The sequence below is a fragment of the Phascolarctos cinereus genome, unplaced genomic scaffold, assembly GCF_003287225.1.
Source record: "Phascolarctos cinereus isolate Bilbo 61053 unplaced genomic scaffold, phaCin_HiC Scaffold_1;HRSCAF=81, whole genome shotgun sequence".
Taxonomy (NCBI): domain Eukaryota; kingdom Metazoa; phylum Chordata; class Mammalia; order Diprotodontia; family Phascolarctidae; genus Phascolarctos; species Phascolarctos cinereus.
Genome location: NW_027555514.1, coordinates 246326873 through 246354403, shown reverse-complemented (window position 1 = coordinate 246354403; position 27531 = coordinate 246326873). Strand labels below are relative to the sequence as shown.

The 27531-nt window shown below is 37.8% G+C and overlaps 1 protein-coding gene across 5 annotated transcripts in view; it reads right to left on the bottom strand.

Annotated features, from left to right (window-relative positions):
• Positions 1-27531, bottom strand: part of SYT1 (synaptotagmin 1) — a 724221-nt gene that overhangs the window by 185954 nt on the left and 510736 nt on the right. For 4 of the 5 annotated variants that reach the window (XM_078146393.1, XM_020993508.2, XM_078146400.1 and 1 more), the window contains 3 exons: positions 25056-25178; positions 19520-19687; positions 14103-14270 (listed from right to left, as the gene is read on the bottom strand). In XM_078146393.1, the coding sequence (XP_078002519.1) occupies positions 14103-14270; positions 19520-19687; positions 25056-25178 (459 nt within the window). The remainder of the gene's footprint in view (positions 1-14102; positions 14271-19519; positions 19688-25055; positions 25179-27531) is intronic. The other variant, XM_078146407.1, reaches the window with a different exon arrangement.

The following is a 27531-nucleotide window of genomic DNA, read 5'->3' as shown; positions in this document are numbered from 1 at the left end:
TTGAATAGATCAAGATACCTCAAAGGGCTGAACTATAAGAAAAGAAGGAAAGAAACCTATTATGTTCCAGGCACTGTGCTAAACTTCATGAATATTATTTAATTATCTAAGCTTTACAAATATTATCTAATTTGATCTTCATAACACAATGCCCCTGGGAGGTAGGTACTACCCATCCTACAGTTGAGGAAACTGAGGTAGACAGAGGTAAAGTGATTTGAACAAGGTCACACAGCTAGTAAAGGCTTGAGGTTGGACTTGAACTCAGATCTTCTTGACTCCAGCCCAAACCCTTACCTATTGCATCCCCTACCTGCTTAGTTATAAAGATACAGGTTTGATTTAAGAAAAACTTCCCAACAGTTATGAATACCCCAAAGTGGAATGGTCTGCCTTGGGAAGTAGTGACTTTTCTCTCACCAGATGTCTTCTAGCAAAGTCCTGGCAACTACTTGTGGGGTTTTTGTAGAGTGGATTCTACTTCAGGTGTAGGTTGGCCTTCCTAGATGAACACTTTGGTCCCTTGCCACTCTGAGAGTCTGTGAGTAATAGCGATAAATGTAAAGACCTGCATTTGGGTTCAAACAACCAACTACACAGAATTAAGGACACCTGGTTTAACAGCATTTAAAAAAAAGGATAGGGTCAAGCTTCCTGTAGAAGTCATTTACTTCCCTCAACCTCAGTTTTTGCATCTATAAAATGGGGACAATAATAGCACCTAGCTGACAGGGTTGCTGTGTGGATCGAATGAGATAAATAGGTAAAATATTTAAGAGTTCCACTGATAACAACAAAAATAATAATAGCTAATATTTATACACCACATTAAAGTTTGTGAAAAGCTTTGCAAATATTATCTCATTTGATTCTCACAACAAACCTGTGAAGAAAGTGCTATTTTTATCCCCGTTTTATAGATGAGGAAACTGAGGCAGACAGAGATTAAGTGACTTTACGAGGGTTATATAGTTAGTAATTGTCCAAGGCTGAATTTGAACTCAGGACTTCCTGACTCCAGCTCTAGAACTCTATCCATTGTCAGGAAAGAAACATTTTTAATGAACTAAGGCTGCTTAGACTGAGGAAAGGACCAACAATGGAAGGAATATCATATGGAAAAGTATTGGCAAGACAACTCCAAAAGATGGAAATTATATGGAACCTGACTCTTAACATAAAAATAACTTTCCAACAATTCATCCTGTCCCAAAAGACTGCCTTGTGAGGCAATGCATTCTCGGTCACTGAGAGTGATTGGGCAGCCTGGATGAACATCTGTGACAAGGTTGCAGAGGGAATATTTGCTCAGGGTGGAATACTGCACTGGAATGATCCCCAAGGCCCTTTCAAAGAGCAATTGTCTATGAGGATGCATTTCAGCCTTGCATCTCCTGTCAGGAAGCCAAGAAAGGAAAAAAACCAAAACCTGTCCCTTGTTCAGCGACATTTGTTGGAGAAGAGACTAAGGCTCTCTCTCTTTACAATAGATGCCCTTCTCATCTAGGTTCAGATTGTGTTATGATGTTTCAAAGAGGAAAACAAAAGTGTTTGAAACAGTTGTGAGGAACGGCCAAGGCGCCTCGCTGACTGAGAAGCAGGGTTCTCTAGCGGAAATTTTGTTGCTGTTCAGTTGTTTCAGTCATGTCTGAATCTTTGTGATCCCATTTGGGGTTTTCTTGGCAAAGATACTGGAGTGGTTTGCCATTTCCTTCTCTGGCTAATTTTACAGATGAGAAAACTGAGGCAAACAGGGTTAAGTGACATGCCCAGGATCATATAGCAAGTAAGGCTGGATTTGAACTCATGAAGACAAGTCTTCCTGAATCCAAGCCCAGTGCTATTTCCACTGCACCACCTAACTGCTCTCCAACAGAAATGGGAGATAGTAAACAGTTTCCCCCTGGTGTTAGGTTGACCTGAGATACACATATGGAGAGGATACTGATTGGAGTAGAAATATAAGTTATCCGAATTACTGTTTTCTTCCCTAATGAGGAGAAGAAAACATCTCAAAATCAGCTTTAAATAAGTTTTCTTACCCTTTTCCAAGTGATGGACCCCCTTGGCAATCTGGTGAAGCCTACAGACCATAATATTTTTCAAATTCATAAAATAAAGTACATAAGGTTACAACAAAAATCAATTATGCTGAAATATGATTAACATATTTTTAAAAAAATATTTTGATATTTGTTGACTATATTTCAACATAATTGGTTTTCTTGGTGTCCTAAGTCTTTTACTTTATGCATATAAAAACATTATCCTGAGAAGGTTTCCATAGCCTTCACCAGACTTCCAAAGGGGACCGTAACACAAAAATGGCTAGGAATCCTTCTGCTCTATCAACCTCTGCCAATCTCGCTTTGAGTCAAGTAGTTTTGTACAACAGTTAAACCTCAAAGCACCTGAAGTGCACAAGAGGAGAGCAACTGAGTAAGTGTGAACTCTTCTAAGAAGAAAAGATATGAAGGGGAAGATAAGCATGTCAACAACAGGAAGAATATTGGAACACGGTCTTGATTTAAAAGGCATCTCCTTCATTCTTTCTATAGAGGACAGAGAGGCAGCCTGCTATATAGTGCAGAAAGCCCTGAACTTGAAATGAGAAGCCTTGGTTTCAATAAAAAGGCTTTCAATAAGGTTTCAATAAAAAAAAGACTTTGCCTTTTAGTAGACAAGTTCTTTGGTCTTTCTGAGCCTCAATTTATCTTTAAAATGGGGAGGCAAATATTTGTGTTGGGGCAGTATATAGAGTACCAGGCATAGAATCAGGATGACTCATTTTTTGTGAGTTCAAATCTGGCCTCAGATACTTACTGTGTGATTCTGGGAAAGTCCCCCATTTGCCTCAGTTTCCTTATTTGTTAAATGAGCAGGAGAAGGAAATGGCAAACCATTCCAGAATCTTTGCCAAGAAAACCTGAAATGTGGTCATAAAGAGTTGGACACAACTGAACAACAACAAAATATTTGTATGAGAGGGTGTCTGGAAGTCATGATTACTTGCTGAACTCATAAAGATTTCTGGGGAATGGAGTGCTGAAGGAAACATGGTGTTGCTCCTCATTACATTTGTAATAGCTACTTTACAGGATTATGATGAAGATCAAAAGAGATCATGCATGTAAAGTGTTTTGTAGCCATACAGTACTGTTATTAGTTTTACTTTGCCATTGATTATAGCCAGAGTGAGAGAGTTATCAGTATATAAAGGAAGCACAAATGGAATGTCCTTTGAAGGAGCACCCACACCTTATCTATAAGATCACAGATGCAGCATAACATTAAAGTATCAAAAGTTATTTGTGTATCTCTTATTTTCCCAATCAGGTTGTAAGTTCTTGGAAGGCAGAGATTGTACCTCACTTTTTTTTTAGTATCTCCTCTAGCACCTAGCAGAGTGTTTGGAAAATAGTGGGCACTTAACAGGGGTGTGTGTACGTGTGTGTGTGTGTGTGTGTGTGTGTGTTCAACTGAGTTTCTTAAAAAGTAGTTTATTCATATGAACATACCCCAGGAGCTTGGAAATATCATTAACTTTCTTCTTCAGAATAGTATGTTAATGGTTCAGAAAACTACTTTCCCTTTCTTACTCTTATTTGATGAAATCAACTGGTCCTTAACCTTCTAAAATGAAAAATGCTTGATATTTGATTATGTACCTTATCCATTTTTTCTGTGAAGTGCATGTTTACTTTAGTAGGGTTTAAGATAGCAATTCCCCCCCCTTGTAAAACAGATTTTCTATTAAGTCACCCAAGCAGTCTCTCGTCTCCTCTTTGGTGCTAATTAAATTACATCGCAGTTTGTTTGAAATTCAGCAATCAATTTATTCGTTATATTTTCACCATATTACAGGATTTCATCCTGAAATCACCTTTCAACAGAGGCCATAAAAATGAGAGATGACAAATTTGTTCTCCAAGGAGGACAAAAAAGTACCACCCCCAAATACTTTGTATATATTATATTTTCCATTCACTTATCTATGTAGGAGTGTGTGTGTGTGTGTGTGTGTATGTGTGTGTGTATGTGTGTGCGTATGTGTGTGTCTATGTTCCATAAGAATGTAAGTTACCCAGGGGCAGCTAAGTGATGCAGTGGATACAGTGCTAGCCTTGGAGTCAGGAAGATCTGAGTTTAAATTCAGCCTGGCTGTGTGACCCTGAGCAAATCACTTACTCCTGTTTGCCTTACTTTTCTCACCTGTAAAATGAGCTGGAGAAGGAAATGGCAATCCAGTCCAGTATCTTTGCCAAGAAAACCCCAAATGGGATCACAAAGGGCCAGACAGGACTGAAAAAAGTCTGAACACAATACCCAAGGATAGGAATTGTTGTGTCTTTGTATCATCCATTCCTAGCATGGTGCTTTGCACAAAGTAGGTGTTTAATAAATGCTTGTGGAATGGAATGACTGAATCTAGTCATTTTGCCTGAGTGCTCATCAAAATGCCTTGTTTATTTCTGGGAACACTTTTTTCTAATATTTTCCTTTGGAGAAAAGGTGTCAGGCATCAGAAATAATGAATAGGAAAAAGGGAAATGATATCCTCCAGCCAGTTCAAATTATTTACATGTTACCAGTGGTCAGGGTACAGAGAATCTTCCTAGGGTTATTAAAATTATGGAAAGTTCTGAATCAAGGTCTAATCTTAAAGATTCAAATAAACCATGTTTGTAATAGTCTAAGGGAGCAGTGGTTCATTTTCCAGAATTCAGTTCAACTAAATTCAGCAAGCATTTATGCCTATGAGGTTCAAGGCAATGGATGCAAAGACAAAGTGAAAGAGTCCCCAGCAGCAAGAAAATTACATTATTCTGGGGGGGAGGATAACATGTACCCAGATGACTAAGTATAAAGTATGTTCAAATAAATCCAAAGTAATTTCACTGGGGTTGAGGGTTAAGCACCAAGAATTAGAAGAATGAAGAAAGGCACTTGAAGGAGATGGTATGTGAATTGAGTCTTAAAGGGGCTGAGGGATTCCCAGAATTTGATAGAAATATGAAATGAAGAAACTATTAGAAAACTTATATTCCTCTCCCCTATTCCCCTAAGGTAGAATGTAAGCTCTTGTGGACAGGCTGGTATAAGTCTATAATCTCTGCTCCTGGGTAGGGTTGAGGCTGGTCAGTTGCTTGAGTTTGGGACATCTGAGCTGCAGAGTGGTAAAGCTGATTGGGTGCCTGCCCTAAATATGGTACCAATATAGTGAATTCCTAAGGAGTGATTGGCCACCAGGCTACCAGAGGGTGCAGTGTCTCAAGTTGGAAAAATGAAGCTGGTTATGTTAATGCTTCTGTGCTGATCAGTAGTGGGATAAGACCATGGGAAGCGGCTGAACTTCCAGCTTGGGTGAGAGGGAGAGCCAGTTTCCCTCCCCCTATACTTCCCAAAAAAAGAGAGAAAAGGAAAAAGGAAGTAAGATCCTAAAGGGCGTGCCCCCTCCCCCCACCACATTTCATCTGTTTCTCCCAAGATCTTAGCACAGTATCCATTCTTGCACATACTAGGTTCTTAATAAATGCTCATTGGATTGGATCCAATTGGAAAAGTCATAAAAGGAGGAAAATCTCAAGAATGTGCTAAATTACTATTATGCTAAGACCAGGTCTATAAGAATAGTGAAACACCTGTTTTGATTCTCCATTGAGGCATTTGAGATTCTGGTCTCCAAGAATTCTTTGGAGGGGAAATAAATAATATCCCAGGAAACCAATGGATATAAAGATGACCCCACTTCTATCCTCTGACTCTGGTCCCCAGACAGTTGAATTTAGAGGAGATAAACTGCTGTGATTAAAAAAAAAAAACAAGGGAAGGAAGGCTGGGCTCACTCTGATTATGTGTTTAATGATGAAATGTTAATGAGAAATGAGGTTTAGTGTCAAGAACAATGAACTTAGACTTTGAAGAAACCTGGGATTCTTCTTTCCTATGTTCACTAACTATTGACCATGCCACAGACACATTGATGAACTTCTGTGAGACTTAGTTTCCTCATTTGTAAAATGGAGATAACACTTCTATGTTTTTCCCAAAATTGCTGAGAAGCTCCAATGAGATAATGTAAGCTTTTTAAACCTTTGAGTCCACAGAAATGTCAATTATTCGAGGACAGAGTCCATCTTCAGAAGTCAGAATAGGTTTATCAGGATGAGGAATTATTAAAAACGGACATTTTCATAGTGTTTTCAGGTGTGCAAAGCACTTTACATACACAATCTCCTGGGAGACTCAGAATGGCTCATTTGACAGATGAGGAAATTGAGGCTCCAAAAGGAGTGACTTGCCTAGTCACTTCAGTTAGTCATCCCTTGTATGAAGGATTCTGTATTGAACCCAAGTGTCCTCAGCAGAGCTCTTACCAGTATGTTGCTATGCTCTCTTATTCTATGAGTGAGTGGGTTATAACTAAACTAGAAAGGAAATACTGACAATGTTTATGATCCCAACAGTGGGATCAGCTTGTAGACCTCCTCACCAAATCCCCCATTTCCCAAACCATTTAGTGCTCAGTTCAGAAGGCTTAATCCTTATGTCCCATATTTTCATATATACTATCTTTTTCATTGTGAATTGCCTTTCCTAGGTCATAAGACTATAATTTCCGTAGGTATGAGTAACATAAAATCCTTACTCACATAATTGCTTTCTGATCTTTACAACTTTTATATTTTTCTACTGTCTTGATAAATTATACCCCTTCTCTTTTAAAAATACACAGCACTAAAATGAATAGATTTAATCAGTTTTCACTTCCTATTTTCCTAACTACAAAGACCCAGTGTCCAGCAGCACAAACCTGAGACCTGAAAGAATTGCCTTGAATTTACTCCTCTTACTTCCTTAGGAATCATTCTGCTGCTGCTCTTTTGTTGATCCTGGCATTAAAATAACATTTCAAATTGTCTGATGAAGCCACAACCAAAATCAGGAACCAAATTAGTCATGTGAAATGGAAAAACAGTTTTTCTAAAATCAAGAGAAGAAAGTCAATCTAAGACTTCGATTTATTCACCCCATTATAATTTTCTGTGGTTAATGGACAGTAGCACAAATAGATATAGAATACGATGGCAAGAATAAGTAATCCTTTGGATATAAAATGTAATTGGAAACTTACTCCATTTATTATGGAGAAGTCTGTGTGCAGGTGTAGTTTTCCAAAGATTTATTTCATAAACTGGAAATTATTTTTCTGCTAAGTTTCTCACATAGTAATAAAGGAAAATGTCAAAGTATTGAGAAAAAAAAAGGAAACTGCTATGTAAAGTAGACCAATTTCTCTTGATTATGTCAATGAAGAATGTGTCCAGTTTGAAGGTAAAGGAAAAAGAAAGAGGATAAGAAAGCAAAAAGAAATAGAGAAGTAATTCAATTACATCTAGGCAACATTTAATATGCACCTTTCAAATAAAAGGCCCACTGTAGGTGCTGCTGAAAAATACAAAGATGCACGAGACCCAGTCTCTGCGCTCCAGGGGCTCCTCCTTTGTAGGGAGGGAAGATTAAATGGGCATGTAATGGACTTGGTCCATTAAAAGACCCAGACCTAATTATAGAAAAGGGGCTGATAAGGAGGTATTTAACTACAAAAATGAGGAGGGCCAGATGATCCCATTATGAGGTGCGAACAAGTGCTTTGAGTGAATTAAATATAAGGAGTTGAGCTAAAGGTGAACAATGAGAGGGCACTGCCAGGGGGTTGACCTTTAAAAGTCAATTATGTCAGTCTATTTAGAAATCAGATTCTTAAGAAAAAGGCAGCTCCTGGCCAGATTGTGTAGAAGAAGAGATCATGAGTAGAGAAGAGGCGGCTATGAGAAGCCGTACGGACTGGGAGAGCACAAGTCTGGGCAGAGGCAGCCACCACAAAGGAAAGGACCAGGACTCTGTCAGGCATGCATAATGTTACTTATTGGCCTCTTTTTATGCAATGGCTGCATCTGCCTGGGCTTTGGTTCTTCTTACATCAAGGGGTTTCCCCCAGGCTGGTATAGCAGATAGACACTGGCCTTGGGGTTCAAATGTGGCCTCTGACACGTACTAGTTGTGTCTTGACCTCTATGTCTCAGTTTGTTGTAAAATGGGAATAATAACAGCACCTACCTCATTTCCTTATGAGGACTGAATGAAATAACAGACGTAAAGCACCTTGCAGACCTTAAAGCGCTATATAAATGTTAGCTCTTATCACTCTTCTCATTGCCTCCTTTCCTTTGCCAGCTCCTTCCATCTTTCATATCAAGAGTTGGGCATTGCAGAAGAGCATTGGCTTTGGAGTCAAAGGTTGTTGTCATTTGTCAGTCATTTTAGTTGTATTTGACTCCCATGATGGGTTTTCTTGGCAAAGATACTGGAGTGGTTTGTCATTTCCTTCTCTGGCTCATTTTTCAGGTCAGGAAACTAAGGAGAATGGGGTGAAGTGACTTGCCCAGAGTTACACAGCTAGTAAGTGTGTGAGGCTGGATTTGAACTCAGTTCTTCCTGACTCCAGGCCTGTGCTCTATCTACTGTACCATCTAGCTGTAGGTAAGAGGATCTATAGTCAAACCCCAAATTTTACCCTTACCATCTGTATGGTCTTGGGCAAATCACATAACCTCTCTGGACCTCAGTTTCCTAATCTGTGAAATGAGGATATTGGACAAGATTGCCTCTGAGGTTCTTTCTAGGCAGATTAGGACCTAAGATCCCATGATCCTCAGTATCCGATTTAAGTGGACTGACTTTTCAAAAGGTTGCTAGGGCCATAGCTCATCATTGTTCATTTTAGGAACATTTTTACACTTAATTTAATACCTCATTATTTGCCACTTTTCTGTGATTAGGCCCCTGCTGTAAATAGGAAAATTACTACAGTATAAAATAGAGAGAAGTGCTAGGAGAAGTACTAGCAGAATGTGATAGGAAGGTAGAAAAGACAGAAAATATCTTTGGATGGGGGAATCAAAGAAAACTTCATGGAAAAGGTAGCCTTTGATTGGAGCTTTGACAGATTCTTTGAATATTTCAATGAGCAGAGTTTGAGGGAGGGAATTTCAAGGATCATGAGATCTCAGGTTTAGAAGTGAATAAAGACATATTCCAGGCCAAAAACATGGCATAGTGGAGGCAAAAAGACACGCGTTATAAGACTAATTTAGCTGGATTAAAGAGTGCTTGAAGAGTAATGATGGGAGAGAAATCTGGAAAAGTAGGTTGGGAACATTTTATGGGAGGCCTTCAATGCCATATATTGGATATTAGATTGAACTCTTTAGGCAATGGAGAACAAATGAAAGTTTATTAACAAGAAAGTGACACAATCAGAATTATATCTTAGTTTATTAGGTAGATTGGAATAGAGAGAGACTAAGAAGAAGGACCAATTAATGGGCAATTGAAATAATTTGGGTCCAAGTGAGCATGGGAATACTATAACGGCAGTGGGATTGTTATCGTTTGTCCCTTGTTCTTGAAGAGGATCGTGACATCAGGAAGGTGATGCCATGGCTTGCAAGTAAATTGGATCTAAGTGAGAGAGGGTTGTGCAAAGGCACCAGCCTCACTTTCTCCTCCAAAGCCATCTGGGTCTGGATATACAGATATATATATAGATATAGATATAGACCAAGATATAGATCAGGATGACTGGAGATGGCCCCATGGTGATGGGATTAGAAGGCAAAGGAAGGACCCCGTAAACACCGGGTCTTTCCAAGGATAGCCTTGCTGACTAATTAGAAAAAGTATGGATGTCTTCAAGGTTTCTAGACGGATTAAGAGGATGTAATGTTCTCAAGAGATATAGGTAGAATCAAGAGGAGTAGTTATGTGAGATACTAGACAGAAGGCTCAACTTGGAATCAGAAAAATCTGAATTTGAATCTTGCCTCAGTACAGGCTGTGTGACCCTTAGCCAGTCACTTAACCTACTTAGTCTCAGTTTCCTCGTCTGTAAAATGAGGATAATAACAGTGCCCATGTCACAGAGTTGTTGTTCAGATCAAATGAAAGAATATGTGTAAAGCACTTTGCAAGCCTTAGAATATAATGTGAATATCATTAATGTTATATGTTCAAAGTGCTTTGCAAACCTGAAAGTGTTAACATGCAAATGTTAATTATTATTATTATTATATATGGAAAGTGTTTTGCAAACATTAAAGTGTCATCTAAATGCTAGCTATTATTATTTTGCTTTGAAAAGAAGGCAAGACCCTTCTAGTTGAGTCATAGGGAAGGAGAGGATATAGATGAATTTTTAAATGGACTGGAGGAAAGTTGAGCTCATCCCCACTAGAAAGGCCTATTGCTGGTGAAGCATGAGGCAAATCTGGACTCTGAAGGTAAAGGGGCAGGATTAGGTTTAGGAGCTTAGAAGAAATTGAAAAATATTGTGGGAAAAGTAAAAGGGAAATAAATAGAGAAGAATATAAAAGGATAGCTTTGATAAAGTAAGGACCCAGCTAACACTAGATAGCATGAAATTATAATGTAAAGAGTAAGCATGGCTGTAACCTTTACTCTGATATCTTCAGTAGACTAAGGTAGGGGAGCAGGAAGGACTGAAGGAAAATGGTCCGGTGTGCCTAGGGATGAGACTATCTGGGAATGTGCAGCTGATAGTCAAGGAAACATTCAAAGTGCTGGCTGGGACATCATTGAAAAGGCAGATCAAGGGGCCAGGTAGGGTAGGGAGGCAAGAAAAAACAAAACTGCCTGATGGTCTGGGAGAATAAGGAGCAGCAAGCAAGAAAGAGAGGGTACAAGGTTAAGAAATGTTCATCAGAAGAACATTTTGGAATTCATGATCTTGGAAATGGAGAAAATTAGAGAAATAAGTTCCGAGGCATTACCATGCTTGTGAATTACTAAAATGTACAATGGGAAAATTCACTAGAAACCAAAAGGTTGACCCAGGTGACTGGAAGATACATCAATGGGAATAGTGAAGTCACAGGAATGTTATCAAGCAATGTGGTGGACACTATGACTGTGAATCTAGTGTTGCTGTCCATTAATGAAGGCACCGGGAAGAATAATCTGAATCTCTATCAAATGTTCCTAAATGTTGTGTACATAAAGAGAAGGAAGCAAATAACAAAACCTAGAAACCCTCCCATAAAAGCTTTAAAAATAATAATGACATTAAAGAATCCCCAAACACTTCTTTTCAAGAGAGGCAGCTTTGGTAGAGTGGATAGAAAGCCACTCTCAAAGTCAGAAAAACCTGAGTTCTAATTTCTACCTCTGACACATACTGGAGGCATGGTCCTGGTGAAGTCACTGAACCTGTCAATGTTCTGGACAACTCTCTATGACTAAGTTGAAGAGAAGGTGGCAACCTGCATTGATAAAGGGAGTTTCCTCACCCAGAGTTCTCACGTACAAATGAAATCACAAGTCCAGTCTCTATTCCAATACCTAACAAACTCTACAAGCCCCAGACCCAGTTTTCCTGGACTACTCCTAGCTCTCCTGGCTCAGGGGTTTGCACTGTGCTAGCCAGGGACTAGAGGTTACAAAAAGAAGCATGATCCTTGGTTCCCTGATCATGAAGAGGTTATTGTGCAGTCAAACATTTGAAGAAAAATGGAAAAATTCAAACGTTTGAATCTTTGTCTGTGTGATGTTCAAATCTGGACATCTGGAAACATCCTGAATGAGTGATGCATTATTTCTCTTTGCATCCAGACATTTGGCTTCATGTTGCTAGATAAGGACTTGGTCCTAATAAATAAAGAACTCCATTTATGTTAACAAATAAATTAATATAGACAAAAAAGTTTCTGTTCTGTGTCAATGCAGGTAAGTAGGGAATCCATACATGCGTCTATACAATATACATACATACAGCACAGCATACATATGTAGGTATGGGCATACATGCATGGCATGCACATGTATGCATATGTACACAAATGCATATGCATATGTAGATTGTATACATATACACACCTATGTGTGCGTAGGTGTCTATGTACACCTATAGATGTATTTACGTGTGTGTTGGCTTGCACCTATAAATGCCCTCACTATATGCACTAAATAATAGGCCAGTTTTGACTAACCCCATTGGTTAAGTTAGTTGATTAAAAAAAAAGTTTAAAAACCCCATTTTGGAATGATTTGAATTTTTTCCTTAGATTGAAGACATTTTATTTAGATGTCAAAAAATAAGAGAAAGGCAATGTGGTATAGTAAACAGAGAGTCAGCCTTAGAGTTCAGAAGACCTGGATTCAGTTCTTGGCTCTGATGAAACCATGTGACCTTGGGTAAGTTGTTTGACTTCTCAGTACTGTAGGCCAGTAGTGTCAAACTCAAATAGAAATGGGGGCCACTAAACCATAGAGGACTCCTGTGAGCCACATATTGACTTTGTTCTTGTTCAGTTGTTTTAGTCATGTCCAACTCTTTCTGACCCCATTTGGGGCTTTCTTGGCAAAGATACTTGAATGGTTTGCAATTTCCTTCTCCAGCTCATTTTACAGATGAGGAAACTGAGGCAAACAGGGTTAAGTGACTTGCCCAGGGTCACACAGCTAGGAAATGTCTAAGGCTGGATTTGAACTCAGAAAGATGAGTTTTCCTGACTCCAGGCCCAGCACTCTATCCACTGCACTACCCAGCTGTGCACACATTAACTTAGAAAACCACCTATTAATATTATTTATGGTTTGTGTTTTTATTTATTTTGTTAAAGATTTCCCAATTATATTTTGATCTGCATCAGGCAGCACTCTGAAGTGTTATGTGAGCTCTGTGACTGACTCCTCTGCTCTAGGCAACCCTCTCAGACTCTCAGTTGCTGAGAAGATTTGGATAGGCATTGGGAGTTTCCTTGTCCGAAAATTCCCTATATTAGTGAAATCATAGGTCCTATCTTTATCCTCTGTTGTATAAGAATGAAAAAAATCCTACCAGGATGAACACTAAAAACAAAATGACAACGACATGGAAATAATTCTGAACAACCTGACCTTTTCCACTGAAATATATTCAGCCTTGGCACAACTGAAAACCTTGGTTAATGACCCTGCTGAATGGAGGCATTATTAGGTACTCAACAGATGCCATTTTTAGAGGACTCTGAGGAGAAGCGTTGGATAAAGAGACCTCAGGGAAGGTTTGAATCCCTTCTTTTCCAGGCTACTTTCGTCCTTTCCTCCCAAATGGTGACTTGTATTTTTTCAATATTCACAACTGAGCTAGTTAATAATCTGGAAGACCAGAAACAGAGGTAATTTGAGAATGCTGGTGTTGTGATGGTAGGAACAGACCCTAGTCTGGCTGGGAATGGGACAGCCTTAGTAATTCAGTGAGTCAAACAGCTGTTTAGACTGTTCCCTTTGGGCTGCTGAGACAGATTCTACCATGTCCATGCTGTGCCATGTCATGCCGTGCAGGCAAAGTATAATCAAATAGAATTGATTCTGGTATAGTTTAAATGCAATGAAAATATTGAACCTCCCATTTTAAATCACTAAAAAACAATGCACTGTACTATTAAAACGAAGGGGAAAACTCTGAAAAGCATTGTCAAAAGAGGAGCCATTAAAAAAAAAAGGATTAAAGTCTCAGCCTTTGTGAATTCCTTCTAATGTTTCACCCATCATGCTCAGCCTGTCTTTAGGCGGAACAATGAATTGTCTTCTAGCAAGAGAAATAATTGTGGAAAACATGCCGTTTTTCTTCCTCCTATTAGATAGGTAATCCAGAGTAGAAAATACCAGAATGACTATGGAAAAAGTAAGGAGACACCATATTTTTTGCTGTCCTTTTGAGGACAAAAGATTTTTGTAGCCCCTTTGGGACATAGTCGTAAGAGTGTTTTTGTGTCAAATTAAAGTGAACATGGAAATTGTTGATAGATGCTATGCATCAATCTCTTCATTTTCTTTTATGGAGTACCTGCAAAGCCTATATGCTTTTAGGAGACTGTCAATTTCTTGGATTCTATATTTGACTGCATTTGATCAGTAGCCCAGAATCTTGCATAACCTTGGTCAATAGCATCGTTCTGTATGTAATTAATTAATAAATAAGCATAGAGGACAATAAGAGAGATTAGCATAAAACAAGAAAATAGCAATGATTTTCTTACCTCTTCCTTCTCAGCACTTTGCAGATCCCTCCATTCTTCAGTCACATGGCCAAAGTCCACTGTATTCATGGCCACTTTAAACTCCCCAATGATATCATGCTTGGAGAAACGGTCAAAATCATAGACTGCCATCACCAGAGTTTTACCTCCTAATTCCGAGTAGGGCACCTAGATTAAAAAAAAATAAAATAAAGAGAGAGAGATGAAATGTCTGACTCAGAAAATAGAGAACAACTTGCTATAACGCAAATTAGTTTACAGTACTTAGCTTTTAATAGCCAAGCTTTTAATAAGCAGCACTAGAAGAAAATTATGGTGGTGGTGGTGTTTTCTTTTCTTTTTTTTTTAAATTGAGTCACTTGACTTTACTTTCTGAGGCTTGAATTATTCAGGGGAAAATGAGGCTACAACACTCATTTATCTCTTCGCCTCAGAGATTCAGTAGCTCATAACAATCTTAGTAAGAACAATAATTCCTGCATAGCCACGCTATCAAAACTGAGAAGATGAATGCATCTCTTCAAGAAAAACACATAAAGCAGGTCAATTGCATAGGCTACTATTAGAATTAGTTTCCTTGTAGTAAAGATTTCTTGCTAAAATGAGTCAGCCGCTTAAAATGAGTAACTTATTCATAGGAGTAGCTTACACATTTTGAAAGGTCCATGAATTCTTTTAAACAATTGGAATACCATAGCCTAGTAGCCTCACTTGATCCCTTCAGTCAGTAGTATTCTTTCCCTCCTGAAGTAACTTTGTATTCACTCTTCTTCTTTTACATATTATAACTACCTCCCTTTCCCCTAATGAAGGAATATTTGTTTTTGCTTCCTTTTGAATCCTAGCACCTATCAGAGTGTCAGTACTCAATGGACACAAAAATGTCCAACTAAATTGAATTAATAAATAAGGCTCTAGGCAATTGGATGATTGAAATGCACCTCCCAAGTTGTCTTATTCTCTTTAAATCATTTATTCATTAGTAAGGTTTTAACTAAGAAATGATTATTTACAATATTATTATATAATATTTCTCAGGTGTGACACGTTTAAAAATGTGTGGTAGGGGAATGCTAAATCCTGTTAAATCCCCCAGCTATTCAAATGTTCCCAGGATAAATGTGCTGGGTTGGGATATGTATTAATGACATTTTTTAGAATTCAGGAAAAGCAATGTCAATCAGTTAAGTCACACTCGAGTAGCTGGCTAGAAATAGGTAATTAAGAAATTATTCAGACTTGTGTTGAAAGCGTAGTTGATTTTAATATACTTCCTACCATATTTATGGTAAAAATGGTTATTTTATGATCCAGTTAAAATTCCTCAATTACTTATATATCATAAAGGGAAATAAGAGGTAAGACATTTTGCTATATTATCAAATAAGTGTTTCAATTCCTTAACATCCTTATAATTAAAAAAATCTATTTGGTATTGCTTATTTCATAAAGAAGCTGTTACCTTGAACTTCAGATTTTCATTGCATACTTCAAAAAATTATAAGAAACCTTTTCTGATCCCCCTTAATGCCAGTGCCTTCCCCCTGTAGATTATCTTAAATTTCTCCTATATACTATTACTTGTTTGTTGAATGTTTTCTCCCCTATTAGACTGTGAGCTTCTTGAGGGCATGTAAGATGCAATCAATTAATAATAAACATTTGTTAAATACCTACTATGTGTCAGACAATGTACTTAGCACAGAACACACAAAAAGAGGCAAAAGATAGTCAGTCCCCCTGGAGAAGCTTACAATCGAATAGAGGAGCTTACAGTTTATCTATATTATCTAACATCTTTCAATTAAGAAGATAATACATTCAAAAACTTAAGAATATTTTAACCTTAAATCAGGTTTTTAGTTTTTATTTTTCTGCCTTTTTATTTTCATGCCTATTTTATAACCTTGAAAATTTTCCCCGGGCTTTTCCTATGGATGATTAAGAAGGGAAGGCATATTAATATAGATTCAGGATTGGCAGGTCATTTGTTTCTCCCATTTAAAAAGATTTAGTACATCTAAGTTAATGGTCATTTCATCAGTAGCTGCCAACCTTCCCTCCTTCAACATTCCCCCTGTCTATTCCCCACACCCTACCCTATCCTCCAAGCAAATTTTAGCTAAATCTGAATTTCAGGGATGAAGTATTTATGTTAGGATGTTAATTAGCCATTTAAAAATTTTTTATAAGTATTCTTAATGCATTACCTTGAAAGTGTTAATCTGCATATGAAGGAATAAAGACTGAAACTATGATTTTAATGACTTTTATGAACTCCAAAGAGAGGAAACTCCCTCCCTCAATGCAGTTAGCACCTGCTGCGTAACTTCAAGCCTTAGAGTTGCCTTGCCCAGGGTCACATGGGCCATATATGTCAGATCTAGCTCTTCCCGTCTTCAAGGTCAGCTCCCTATTCATTACACCACATTGCCTCTTTTATTGTGCATATATAAAATATAACATATATTAACTTTTGGTAAACCTGATGGTTTAATTTCTCTGAATTTATGTCTTTTGCTCTTTTTGAGTAATACAAAAAAAAGTGGATTGGAAAGTACAAAATTTAGATAATCAACAAGTTGCTTTCACATTTCCACCAAACCTTTTTATTACATTTTACATTGGGTTGATGAATTAAAAATAAAACTGAATTAAACTAAATCAATCAGGTTTTCTGGCACTGTGTAGAGTAGGGCCAACCTTATATATATATATACGTGGATTAGGTGATTTACCTATATGATGTAATTTACAAGGCAGCACAAAACCTTTAACTGACCCCAAATAATGGTTCTCTTATTGTTCTGTCACAAGCCCTGAAATTTTCACCATCTGAGCCCTTCCTTTTAGTTTAAAGAATCGCCTCGAGAAGGTTCCTAATAAAATGAATATATGGCTGGGGTGGGTTAATTTATTAAATAATTGACCCTCACTGATTTAAAAAAACTCAAAAATAAGTTTCTAAGATAACAGCTGAATTATATATATAATGCAATGATTTTATTGGTAGTTGATATTTTGAATGCATGGCAACAGTACAGTTGATCAACTATAATTATTAGCAGCTTAAATTCTTGAAAGCTAACAAGAGATTCCTTAAAAAAAAAGGTGACCAGAAAGACGGGAACAAATTTAGAGAAAGTTTTATTCACGCCACATAGTCACCGTCAAGTGAACCTTCCTGTCATAGCACAGAAGCTGAGAGGGAGTGAGGGTACAGGAGCATGACAGGAGGTGAGAAATCAAGCATATGGGTACAGCTAGGACTGCATTCCTATTAGATGCTGCCCATTCCTTATTCCTCACATCCCACCTCCCAGTAAAAGAAAAAAGAAATAGAGTGAGCCTAAACAGATGTTTATCAGCATTGATAATTCCTCTGATTTTGGCAATCTGACCTCCTTCTCTCCTCATTTCTCAGTTGTATTGGAAAGGTTATTATGTGAGTATGAATGCAGACTATGAATGATTCCACAGTCAGGAAACAAATGAGACTTTTTACTCGGGGGAACTCTATAACTCCAGTGAGTGGGATTTCCTTCCTGAATTTAGACTTAAGAGCTAGTTGTCATGAGGATGACGTAGAGTGGGGACCCCTGGGAGTCTTACTCCTAGCTTTAATAAATAAGAATTCATTAAGTACCTACAACATACCAGGCACAGTGCTAAGAACTGAGGATGTGAAATGTGAAGAAAGGCAAAAGACAGTCCCTGCTTTCAAGGAGCTCATAACCTGCGTTTATCTGTGGATTGTGGGAAGAAGCAGGAGCCTCATGTGGTCAGATGGCTAGGACTGGTGATCATTGGTGATAAATGCTCTCATTGCTCTACCCTTAGCCAGAATAAATAGACATATGTTTAGTTCTCTTTCTTTCTACTATCAAAAAGGACAATACCCTAATTAATTGCTTCTGACTACTTTTATAGCTCCATAGACACCAGATGAAAAATATTCTTTTGGGTTTTAAATGCAAATATCCTTCTAAAGTCTGTGAAGAGAACATTTCAGGTTGCTTTCTAGGTTTTGGGTTGCTATAGTATTTAAAGGTGTGCTAGAGACAGCTCAAACTGGCTCTCCAGAGCTGATAGTTAAACTTTCAGTGTGGGCATTTATTATTCTGTGTTTCTTGAACTGAACCTTAAAATGATGATCACAGCTGACCTACCTTATCATGTTATAAAAAGGCATGAAAATAAGTGGAGATAGCATCATGGTTGGCCAGATAAAACACACACACTAACATACACACATTTATTTATTTATTAGAAACAAAATGGCCATATGCTGACTTTGAGGGGAAGACAGTAGCAATTGAAGGGACTAGGAAAGAATTCATGTCGAAAGCAGTAGTAGTTCAACCAATCATGGAAGGAAACTAGGGATTCTAAGATTTAGAAATGAGGAAGGTGTACATACCAGGCATGGGAGATAGCCAGGGCAAAGGCTACCGGAAGCAGAACGTCATGTTGGGCACCCTCTTCAACTGCCTTATATGTAAATTGGGGATATTTCATGAGTTTGTCGGGAAGATAAAATGAAATAATCTATGCTAAAGTGCTTTGCAAACTTTAAAGTATTTTATGTATATATGTACACACATGTATGTATACATGGAACACACATGTATGCATGTGTGCATATGATATATACACACACACATGAAAGTAATGGCAAATCACTCTAGTATCTTTGCCAAGAAAACACACGAACAGTATTGGGGTACTATGCATTGTGGGGTCATGAAGAGTTTGACATGAGTGAAAAACTGAAACACAACTATCTATCTATGAGGCCACATGTGGTCCTCACCAAGGGCCCCTGGTTCCCTACCCCTGGTAGGCCTTAAGGAGATCACTCTCGCTGAGTTATTGTAGAGGTCAAAATTTCCTCTAGTTCTGTCTGTGAGGGGTAACTGTTATGCAAAGATGGAACACACCAAAGGAAAGGCCAAAAATAACAGGAGGAGATTAAATCCCAGAAAAAAACAAAATATTAAGATAATTCTTGATAGTAAGTTAAGCTATGTCATTTTATTCAGCAATGCTGTCCATACATACAGGACTTCCAAAGGACATGTTATGTGTTTATTACACTTACAATTCAGAAATAATCTAAATTTTATATGTACCCTGTGAGTCAGAGTTGGGTTTTTTTTTGGTTAACGATTATAAATGTATTATTTTAAGACACATGAAATCCATATTAAAATAATTGGGTGTCTGACCCTTACAGAGAACACCCCCCCTTAAGTCACTGGATCAAAATAAAGACTTAGGAAAATTTTTATATGAAAAATAAAACTATGGGGACCTTGGGTCATAAATTGTGTATCAGAAATTTAGTGAAGTTAGATGAGCTGTTAGAATCCACAAGCAACTAAAGAAAATAATGATGACATTATTCAAAAAAATACCTTGAAAGTAAACTGCTCATTGAAGACAGGATTAAGAGTCTTTCTGTGGACTTTTGTCTCGAATTTCTTCTTTTTATCAGGCAGCAGGAACACTTTCACATAGGGATCTGATGTGCCACCCATATCTAAGGCAGGAAGCTCTGCTGCTTGGATGATACCTACCAAGAGCTACGAGGAAAGAGGAAAAACAAAACCCAAACATCAGGTAAAATCATTAAATAGCTATTTTTTGGGGGAGGGGGCATTGATTTATTTACACATGCACCATTTCCAGCATTTCTACTCCCTTCAGTTTTTAATATTTTGCTTTTTGCTCCCTTTTTAATAAACTTTCATCCCTGCAGGAACCTGAATCACAGAAGGCAAATGAAGGGATGCTATAGGCTTCAGAAAACCAATTATGGCAGATGCAGGCTCTAGGAAGCCTGGTTTTAAGCACAAAAGAGGCTTTTAAAGGGCTGCTGATTACAGTTAAATATGGAATTCATATTTGCAAAAGGGTTGCAATCAAATAACTTTCCAGTTGCTAAAAGCCCTTGTGCATTATTTTTCTTTGAAGGGCATGATTTGTAGATGGAAATACATTGTTACACAATCATACATCTATAATTATAACTAAGCAGTTTCTATTCTAAAGCATCCCCCTTCAACCAGTTAAATATAAATTTCTTAGAAAATAGGGAGTGTTTTGGATGAGAAAATTAGATCATCCAGTCTCCTTCACACTTGACCTTCACTTTGGAACAAATATCTGGCAATGATTCGTTTTAGTTATAGCCTAATTAATATTATCTTTTTGATGGGTGAAAACTAAATCAGAGAGGAAACATGGTTGTGTGAAAGGCATCAGAAGATATGGACTTGAATCTTAGGTGTATCATAAATTAGCTATGGGACTAGGACCAGTCATATTACTCATCTGAGGTGCTTTCTTCCTCATCTATAAAAGGAGAAGGTGGACTAGATCAGGCAGTTCTTAAACTTTGTTTGTGTTATGACCCCTTTGACAATCTGGTGAAGCTTATAGACACCTTCTCAGAATACTTTTTTTTTGAAGGACGTAAAATAAAATGCATGGGATCACTAAGAAAACCAATTGTATTGAAATGCAGCCATCAAAATATTAAAAGAAGTTCACAGACAGGTTAAGAAACCCTGGAGATTATTTCTAAAATTTCTTCCTGTTCTAACACTCACACATCATACCATGATGCTATAATTTTAGCTTTGTATAGCAAAATGAAAACTGATGTGTTTTCTAATGTCACAATGACAAAGATTATATTTTTAGCCAAATATACAAATCATCTCTGTGTTCATCTTCAAGTTTGCTTCTCCATTCATGGATGTCTTCCTGGTTTTTTGCTGGTTTACTGGTCATTGTCCTTGCATGGGAAGAGGGATCTAAAACCTAGCCATAGCTAGGTCATTGTAGTTGTCATACCACCAAAGGTTCTGGAGACAGCTTACTGAAGGATCCTCTATGTATTACTCTAGGAATGTAAAAGTTCACAAATAAAACTATGAGGTCCTGATCTACTACAGAGCTTTATTCAAGAGTGAAAAATGGATCCAAGAGTTTTAGCTAATTGAGTCAAAAAAGCAATTCACTAAAAAACCCAGACCAACGCATTCTGTACCCAACTGAACCACTCTGCTCTTAAGTGTGATGTGGTCAGCATGAATCAACTGCAATCCCAGCCTGATGCATTCAATGGTAATGGGCTTTCTGGTTTATTGCCTTTTGCAACATGGGCATACAATTTTACTTACAAGGGCATAAAGATTTAGATAGGAAAGGAGATGCTGTAGGATAACCAAACAATACAGAAAGCTGGTATGAGATTTTTAAATGTGCACCAGGAAAACAACAAAGAATCCATCTCTTTGCCTACTGTTCTGCAGTATTTTGTATCCACCGTTTAGCTAACAATTTGCACAATCAGGAAGTCATTTGCTTCACAAATCAAAGCCATTTTTCATTTCTGAAAAATCAAACCTGCAATATTGTTGTAAAGGAAGCACATTATTTCTAGCTATAAAACTGTTGGAAAATTCTGGTTTGAAAATGTAAAGTTACCCATTTCCTTCTTTCTCAGACTGTCATCCAAGAAAGTATTGTCACTGTTTCTCTTCTTGGCAAAATATTAAGTGAGCTCCCCAATGGCATTCTAATGGGGCCCACTTTATCTGCTAAGGAAGGATGTACATTTTTTAAAATTAGAATGCAGGCTTAGGTTTTTCAATGTTTTTTAGATTCTTTTCTCCCTACTGAATATCAATCCTTCAATTAACAAATCAAATTGCAGAAAACCTTACGTATGTCAAAAATTTTATCAGGTAGAATCTCAGATTGTGTCTGTATTTTGATTCTCATTCTTTCTTTCTTCCCCTCTCCTTCCCTCTCTCTTCATCTCTTTCTCTCTCCCTTTCTTCTCTCTTTCCTCCTTCTATAATCTATCTATCTATCTATCTATCTATCTATCTATCTATCTATCTATCTATCTATCTATCTATCTACCTACCTACCTACCTACCTACCTACCTATCCATCTATTGCAACAGGAGATGTGCTCTCACCAGAGTGGGAAAATGAAAAATCAGAAAACTTTATTCTCTTATGAATATAGCTCTTTAAAAAGTTACTTATAATCTAATGCAAATCCGCCTAGAAGAAGTAACCAAACTATGAATAATTAATGTGAAACAGTAATTTTTATTTCTATTAGAAAATGCAAAATTAGAATCATATAGGTTTCTTATACATTTTGGTTTTTCTAGTGAAGTGATGGTCTGGTGTAAGCCAAGCCACAATGTAGCAGGTAATATTGTTGATACCTTTACTACCTTCCTCAGTACTTCTCTCTCTGTAGCTCATTTCCCCTCAACCTGACTTCACACTGTAAGGGGGAGGTTTACCCAGAGGATGGTCAGTGGCTATAATAATAATGCTGTCAGTATATTAGGTGTAATCCCTGTGGCTGACTATTCCTTCTAGCTCATGAACTCACACTGGTATATTTCCCATTAATAAATCGGCTACTAATACTCAATAAATGTTAATTAAAATATTTACTGAAAAAATGCACATTGAAGGGCAGCTAGTTGGCACATAGATAGAGTACCAGCTCTGGAGTCAGGAGGACCTGCATTCAAATCCAGCCTCAGACATTTGAAACTTACTAGCTGTGTGACTCTAGGCAAGTCACTTAACCCTAATTGCCTCACCAAAAAATGCACACCAAACATATAATATTTACTTAATATTATGCCCATATACTTGAATCACACTCTTGCTAATACTCCCATTAAGTGTCCATGGGCAGAATGGGTACACACTTAAAGTTCCAGGGTACTAAGGCTAACATGTAGGAAATATGGCCAGTGCAACTCACAATCCTGTGTCTCCAAAAGTTTCTTGATGGGCATAGCTTGTTCATTGAATACTTACTTCTTTTGCTAAGCTGAGATGAACCATGCTGTGCTGTGCTAACACCTCACTAGTCATGGTGTCTCAACTGCATGAGTTAATCTGCTGAGCTAATTCCCTGATGCTCCATTTTTAAGCTATTCCTCTGATCAGGTGGGATTGCTACTCAACAGGAACTGTAGTATCCATCTTGTTCAGCTTCAGATTTAGCTGATGCATTCAGCTGAAACAGTCTTACGCTCTTTTCAGAAAAGGTGACAGCACTTATTATAAGTTTGGCAAAAGTCTTGCTAAGTCTGCTGCTTTGGCAAGCATCTTCTTCATCTCTCAGGAACCAGAGGTAAAATTCAGAGATGTGTCTTTTGTCTTTTTATCTTTTCTAAGGTTCATTACATTTCTAAATCTATGCTAATGTGATCTTGTCCAATGTTTTCATCAAGGATGCTCAACATGGAAACAGTATATAATTATACATATTTTTATAGAAATAATAGAGTAGTTGCTTATGTCTTCTCAGTGACTATTTTGTTGTCTTTTTCCCCCCAGAAGCATAATCTTCTAGCCTTTTCATATTTTTAGGACATTTCCTCTCTAAGACCCTTGAGGACCTTAACAGTTGGGTCACCTACCTGACCCTGGTCCTGCTTCTAGCTTAATTAACTGCCATATATAGGGCAGACAAGCCAGCCTAGATGAAGGAACAAGGCACCTGGGGGAAGTGATAGGGGGCAGCAAGTGCCAGGTAAGTCAAAACACCACCGTTACCACCTTGGTAACCATCTGCCCTCAGACTTTAATGGAGACAGTCCAGAGCTCTGGTGTAGTTCCTCCAACAGTGTCTCAACTTGGTCATTCGACCAAGACCATTTACGGTAAAAATGCCAACAATTCCATCAATGTTGGTAGATAGTCTAAAAACTGGGTAGTTTTTAGTACCCCTTACACCTTGTTTATCATTCTACCGCTGACACTGTGGAAGCAAAAGGGGAATATGTAAGTCAGGGAGCCATTTTGTACTTTTGTTCATTTCATGAACTGTCCTATGGCTCACCATTTTGGTGATGAACTTCTCTTACTCCACTAGATTCTATGAGAGTTGTTTCTCCTTTGAACTCCTATAGTACTTAAAATCTCTATCTTGGTAATTATCACATTCTACCTCTATTTACTTGTCAACTTGCCTAATATCTATAAATAACCCAGTGCTCAATATGGTGTCTGGCACATCGTAGGTACTTGATAAATGTTTATTGATTACTGAGTGATATCTGTAATTAGATTTTTGAGTTTTTAAAAGACAAGGACCATGTTTTACTCATCACTGTCTGTCTCACAGTACCTCATGTTAGGCCTTGCATATTGCCTCATAGGTGTAGAGCTGGAAGGGACCCCAGAGGCATCTAGTCCAACTCCCATCTTTTACAGAGGAAGAGGCCCCCAAAGTTGAAATGATTTTTCTGAGGTCGTGGAGGCAGTTAGTTACAGAGGCTCGATTTGAATCCAAGTCCTCTGCATCTAAAGCCAGTGATTCTTTCCATTATGCCAAGAGGTCAGTTAATATTTGTTTAGTTTGACAGAACATCAAATGTCAGAAAGGGTTCTAATAGGCTGAAAACTATGGTTGCAAATTGCTAGGAGTCAAGCTGGAAAAATCCATTATTAACTGTAATTGCAAGTTATTTCTTGGGCAGTTTTGTTATTTGCATTTCCCATGTTACCACATTTAAAACACTGATCAAATAAGAACATGTAGTATTTATATAGTGCTTTAAGGTTTACAAAGCACTCTCTCTCTGTGATCTTACTTGATCTTAAAAACAACTCTTAGAGGTAAATTCTATGGTTATCCCTCATTTTACACATGAGAAAACTGAGGCAGACAGAAGTTAAGTAACTTGCCCAGGTCCACACAGCTAGTAAAGTATTTGAGGTAGGATTTGAACTCAGGTTTTCCTAACTCCAAAGGTGCCACTTATCTGTCTCTTTAAAACCTTTTATAAATTCTGGTGACTATTATAATCTGTCCTAAACACCCAAGTATCAGTTTTTACTTAGCTATTTAGAAAATGGGATGGAATTGGAAGCTGTTTTATTTTGTCCTCAAACCTGATTATTCTGGAAGTCGTAATCCAATGAGTACTGGAGTTTCCCTAGTTTTTCTTCTTCTTTGGGTTCTTCTTTTTCTTCCCCGTCAGTCAAGCCAGTTTCAGCATCATCATCCTTGAGGGCCTACAAGGAGGGAAATTGGAAATCAATTCACTTTTCATCAAGACACAAGTGAGGTGATGATGCCTGATGTTTTACCCCCAAGCCATTAAAAGCCAGTGCAAAGCTCCCTGGAGTTCCAGTCGGTCAGACGCGCATTCCTATAGGCTGCTTACAGATCTTTTTTATTCTATTTGTGCACAAACTTTGTTTCTTATTAATCAGCAAGCAAGAAGAAAGCAACTAGAAGCCCTTAGAATATCCCAAGCAAATAATTTTCAACCATTGCAAAGGCTGAAATACAAAGAAAATGTCAGCTTGACATGAAAAAGTCTACTCTAACCCAATCGCTTCTTATAGAGGCAAATGTGGATAAACATGCTATTAGCTAGATCAAGTCACATCCCCATTCCACTTAAAGAAATGAAAGAAAAAGTCAAATGTCATTCTGCATGCAATGAAGGCATTTCTGCAATAAGAAAGTCATAGATTTCTATAATATTATTCTCTGTGCAAAGGCAGCATCATATGTGTTGAGTTGTCAGAAAATTATGATTCTGGAAGTTTCACACACATATCTGTAATGGGAATAGAAAAGGAGGCGGTACCATGCCATCGGCAAATGCAAGTCCCGAGAAAACCACTTCCATGTTGCTTTCCTAACAGCTCCATCAAAAGCTTGGTTGAATTAAATTGATTCAAGGGTCTGTTCATTTCAGAAATGTGAGAAGTACACTTGTTATTTTGACTGGATTTGGAATGGTTCTACCACCAGTAAAATTTTATGGAAAAATGCATGAATGAAGCTACTTGGCACTACTCTTAGAAAGTCAATTCTGGATGACTGAGGATTCTTTGATACTGAAAACTTAAATGCATCATAAAATGTGATACTAGGAAGCAGTTTTCTTCTTGGAAACTTATTTTAGGTGCTTTTCCTTGTCTTATCAAAATATATCAAGAAAGTGATAAGATGAGCATTCAAATTAACAACAATTTTCCTAACTGGCATAAAAGAAGGCAGAGAATCATAGCTCTAGGGCTATTTTACAGAAGAAGAAACTGGCTCATAGAGGTGAAATGACTTCCCAAAGGTCCCACAGGTAGTAAGAGACAGTGGTAGGATTAGAATCCAGGTCCTCTGACTTCCAAACCAGTGCTCTTTCTCCCATACCACCCTTTCTCTTGCAGACAATTGACAAAATATTGTTACTTTTCCATGCTTCTCATTAACGAATGTCATCTTTCCAATGGAGATGAATTTTCTCGTTATTTTCTTGTTTTCTATTAGCAATATACTTCAGAACTTTCTGGAATCTCCCAGAAACTATGAGTAAAAGGTTTGGGAGGTGGAAAGGGAAAGAGGAAAGTAATCCCCCTTCCTTCATAGGTAAGTACACAGAAAAGGAAATCTTTCAAATGCTTAGCTGCCATTTTGACCCAAGGCTTTAAATCCCAGGTCACAGCAGATAAGGACTTGTGAATCTATCACAGAGACAGAATGTTGAAATAGAGCTAGAGACTCACCCCCTAGCTTCCTTCTTGCAAACTCTCAGGAGCTATTATGGAGAGCAGGCAGGATTCTATTTTTTCAGTTACTATTGAGAATAGCCAGTGCTGACTTCACAGTAAAACCATTTCTAATTTTTTCTTAGCTTCCTAGCATTGTATTTGAGAGTCTAATGTATATTCAGCCTTTTTTCTTCAACCATTGAAAGGTTGACTGATGGACATGCCTAGAATTTCAATATCTGGGATTTACTTGCCTAAAATAGCCAAAGGCAAAAAAGTACCCCTGTTATTTTGATATTGTCCATGAAGTCTTAACTTCTGGGGTCACGAATGGGACCAGGAACTAACCCTAGCTAAGGAATGACCTAGGGTCTTGTCAGAGAATTTCGCATAGTGGGAATTGCATGGACTTCTTAAAGACTTTACCTTACAGATGGCTATCACACTTGTCACACCTGATGTATTTAGAAAACTGCAAGGAGGGAAATTACCTCCCTGAAAGATTTCCATTTTTATAATAATAGCAAGCTGTCCAACGCTTGTTCCTGGCTAAAAAGCAAGCTGTACATTTCCCCCCACCATATAATTAAAAATACGCATATACTTTTTGATGGATTAAAATAATTTTTAAAAATCCCTCTCTAACAACTGACAATTTACATATCATATTTCGGCCCACTGCAATTCAAAAGGCCTGAGATATTAAATCTCCTCCCCAAGTGGGTTGTGACCCAACGAAAGGTACAGAACCATCTCTGTAATTATTCTGCATGAAATAGGGCTAAATTTTTTAAAATAATTTTTTGGAGCCACAGTTCATCACTGAAGTGATTAAGTCTACTCCTTTCCCAAAGGCTGCATTTAA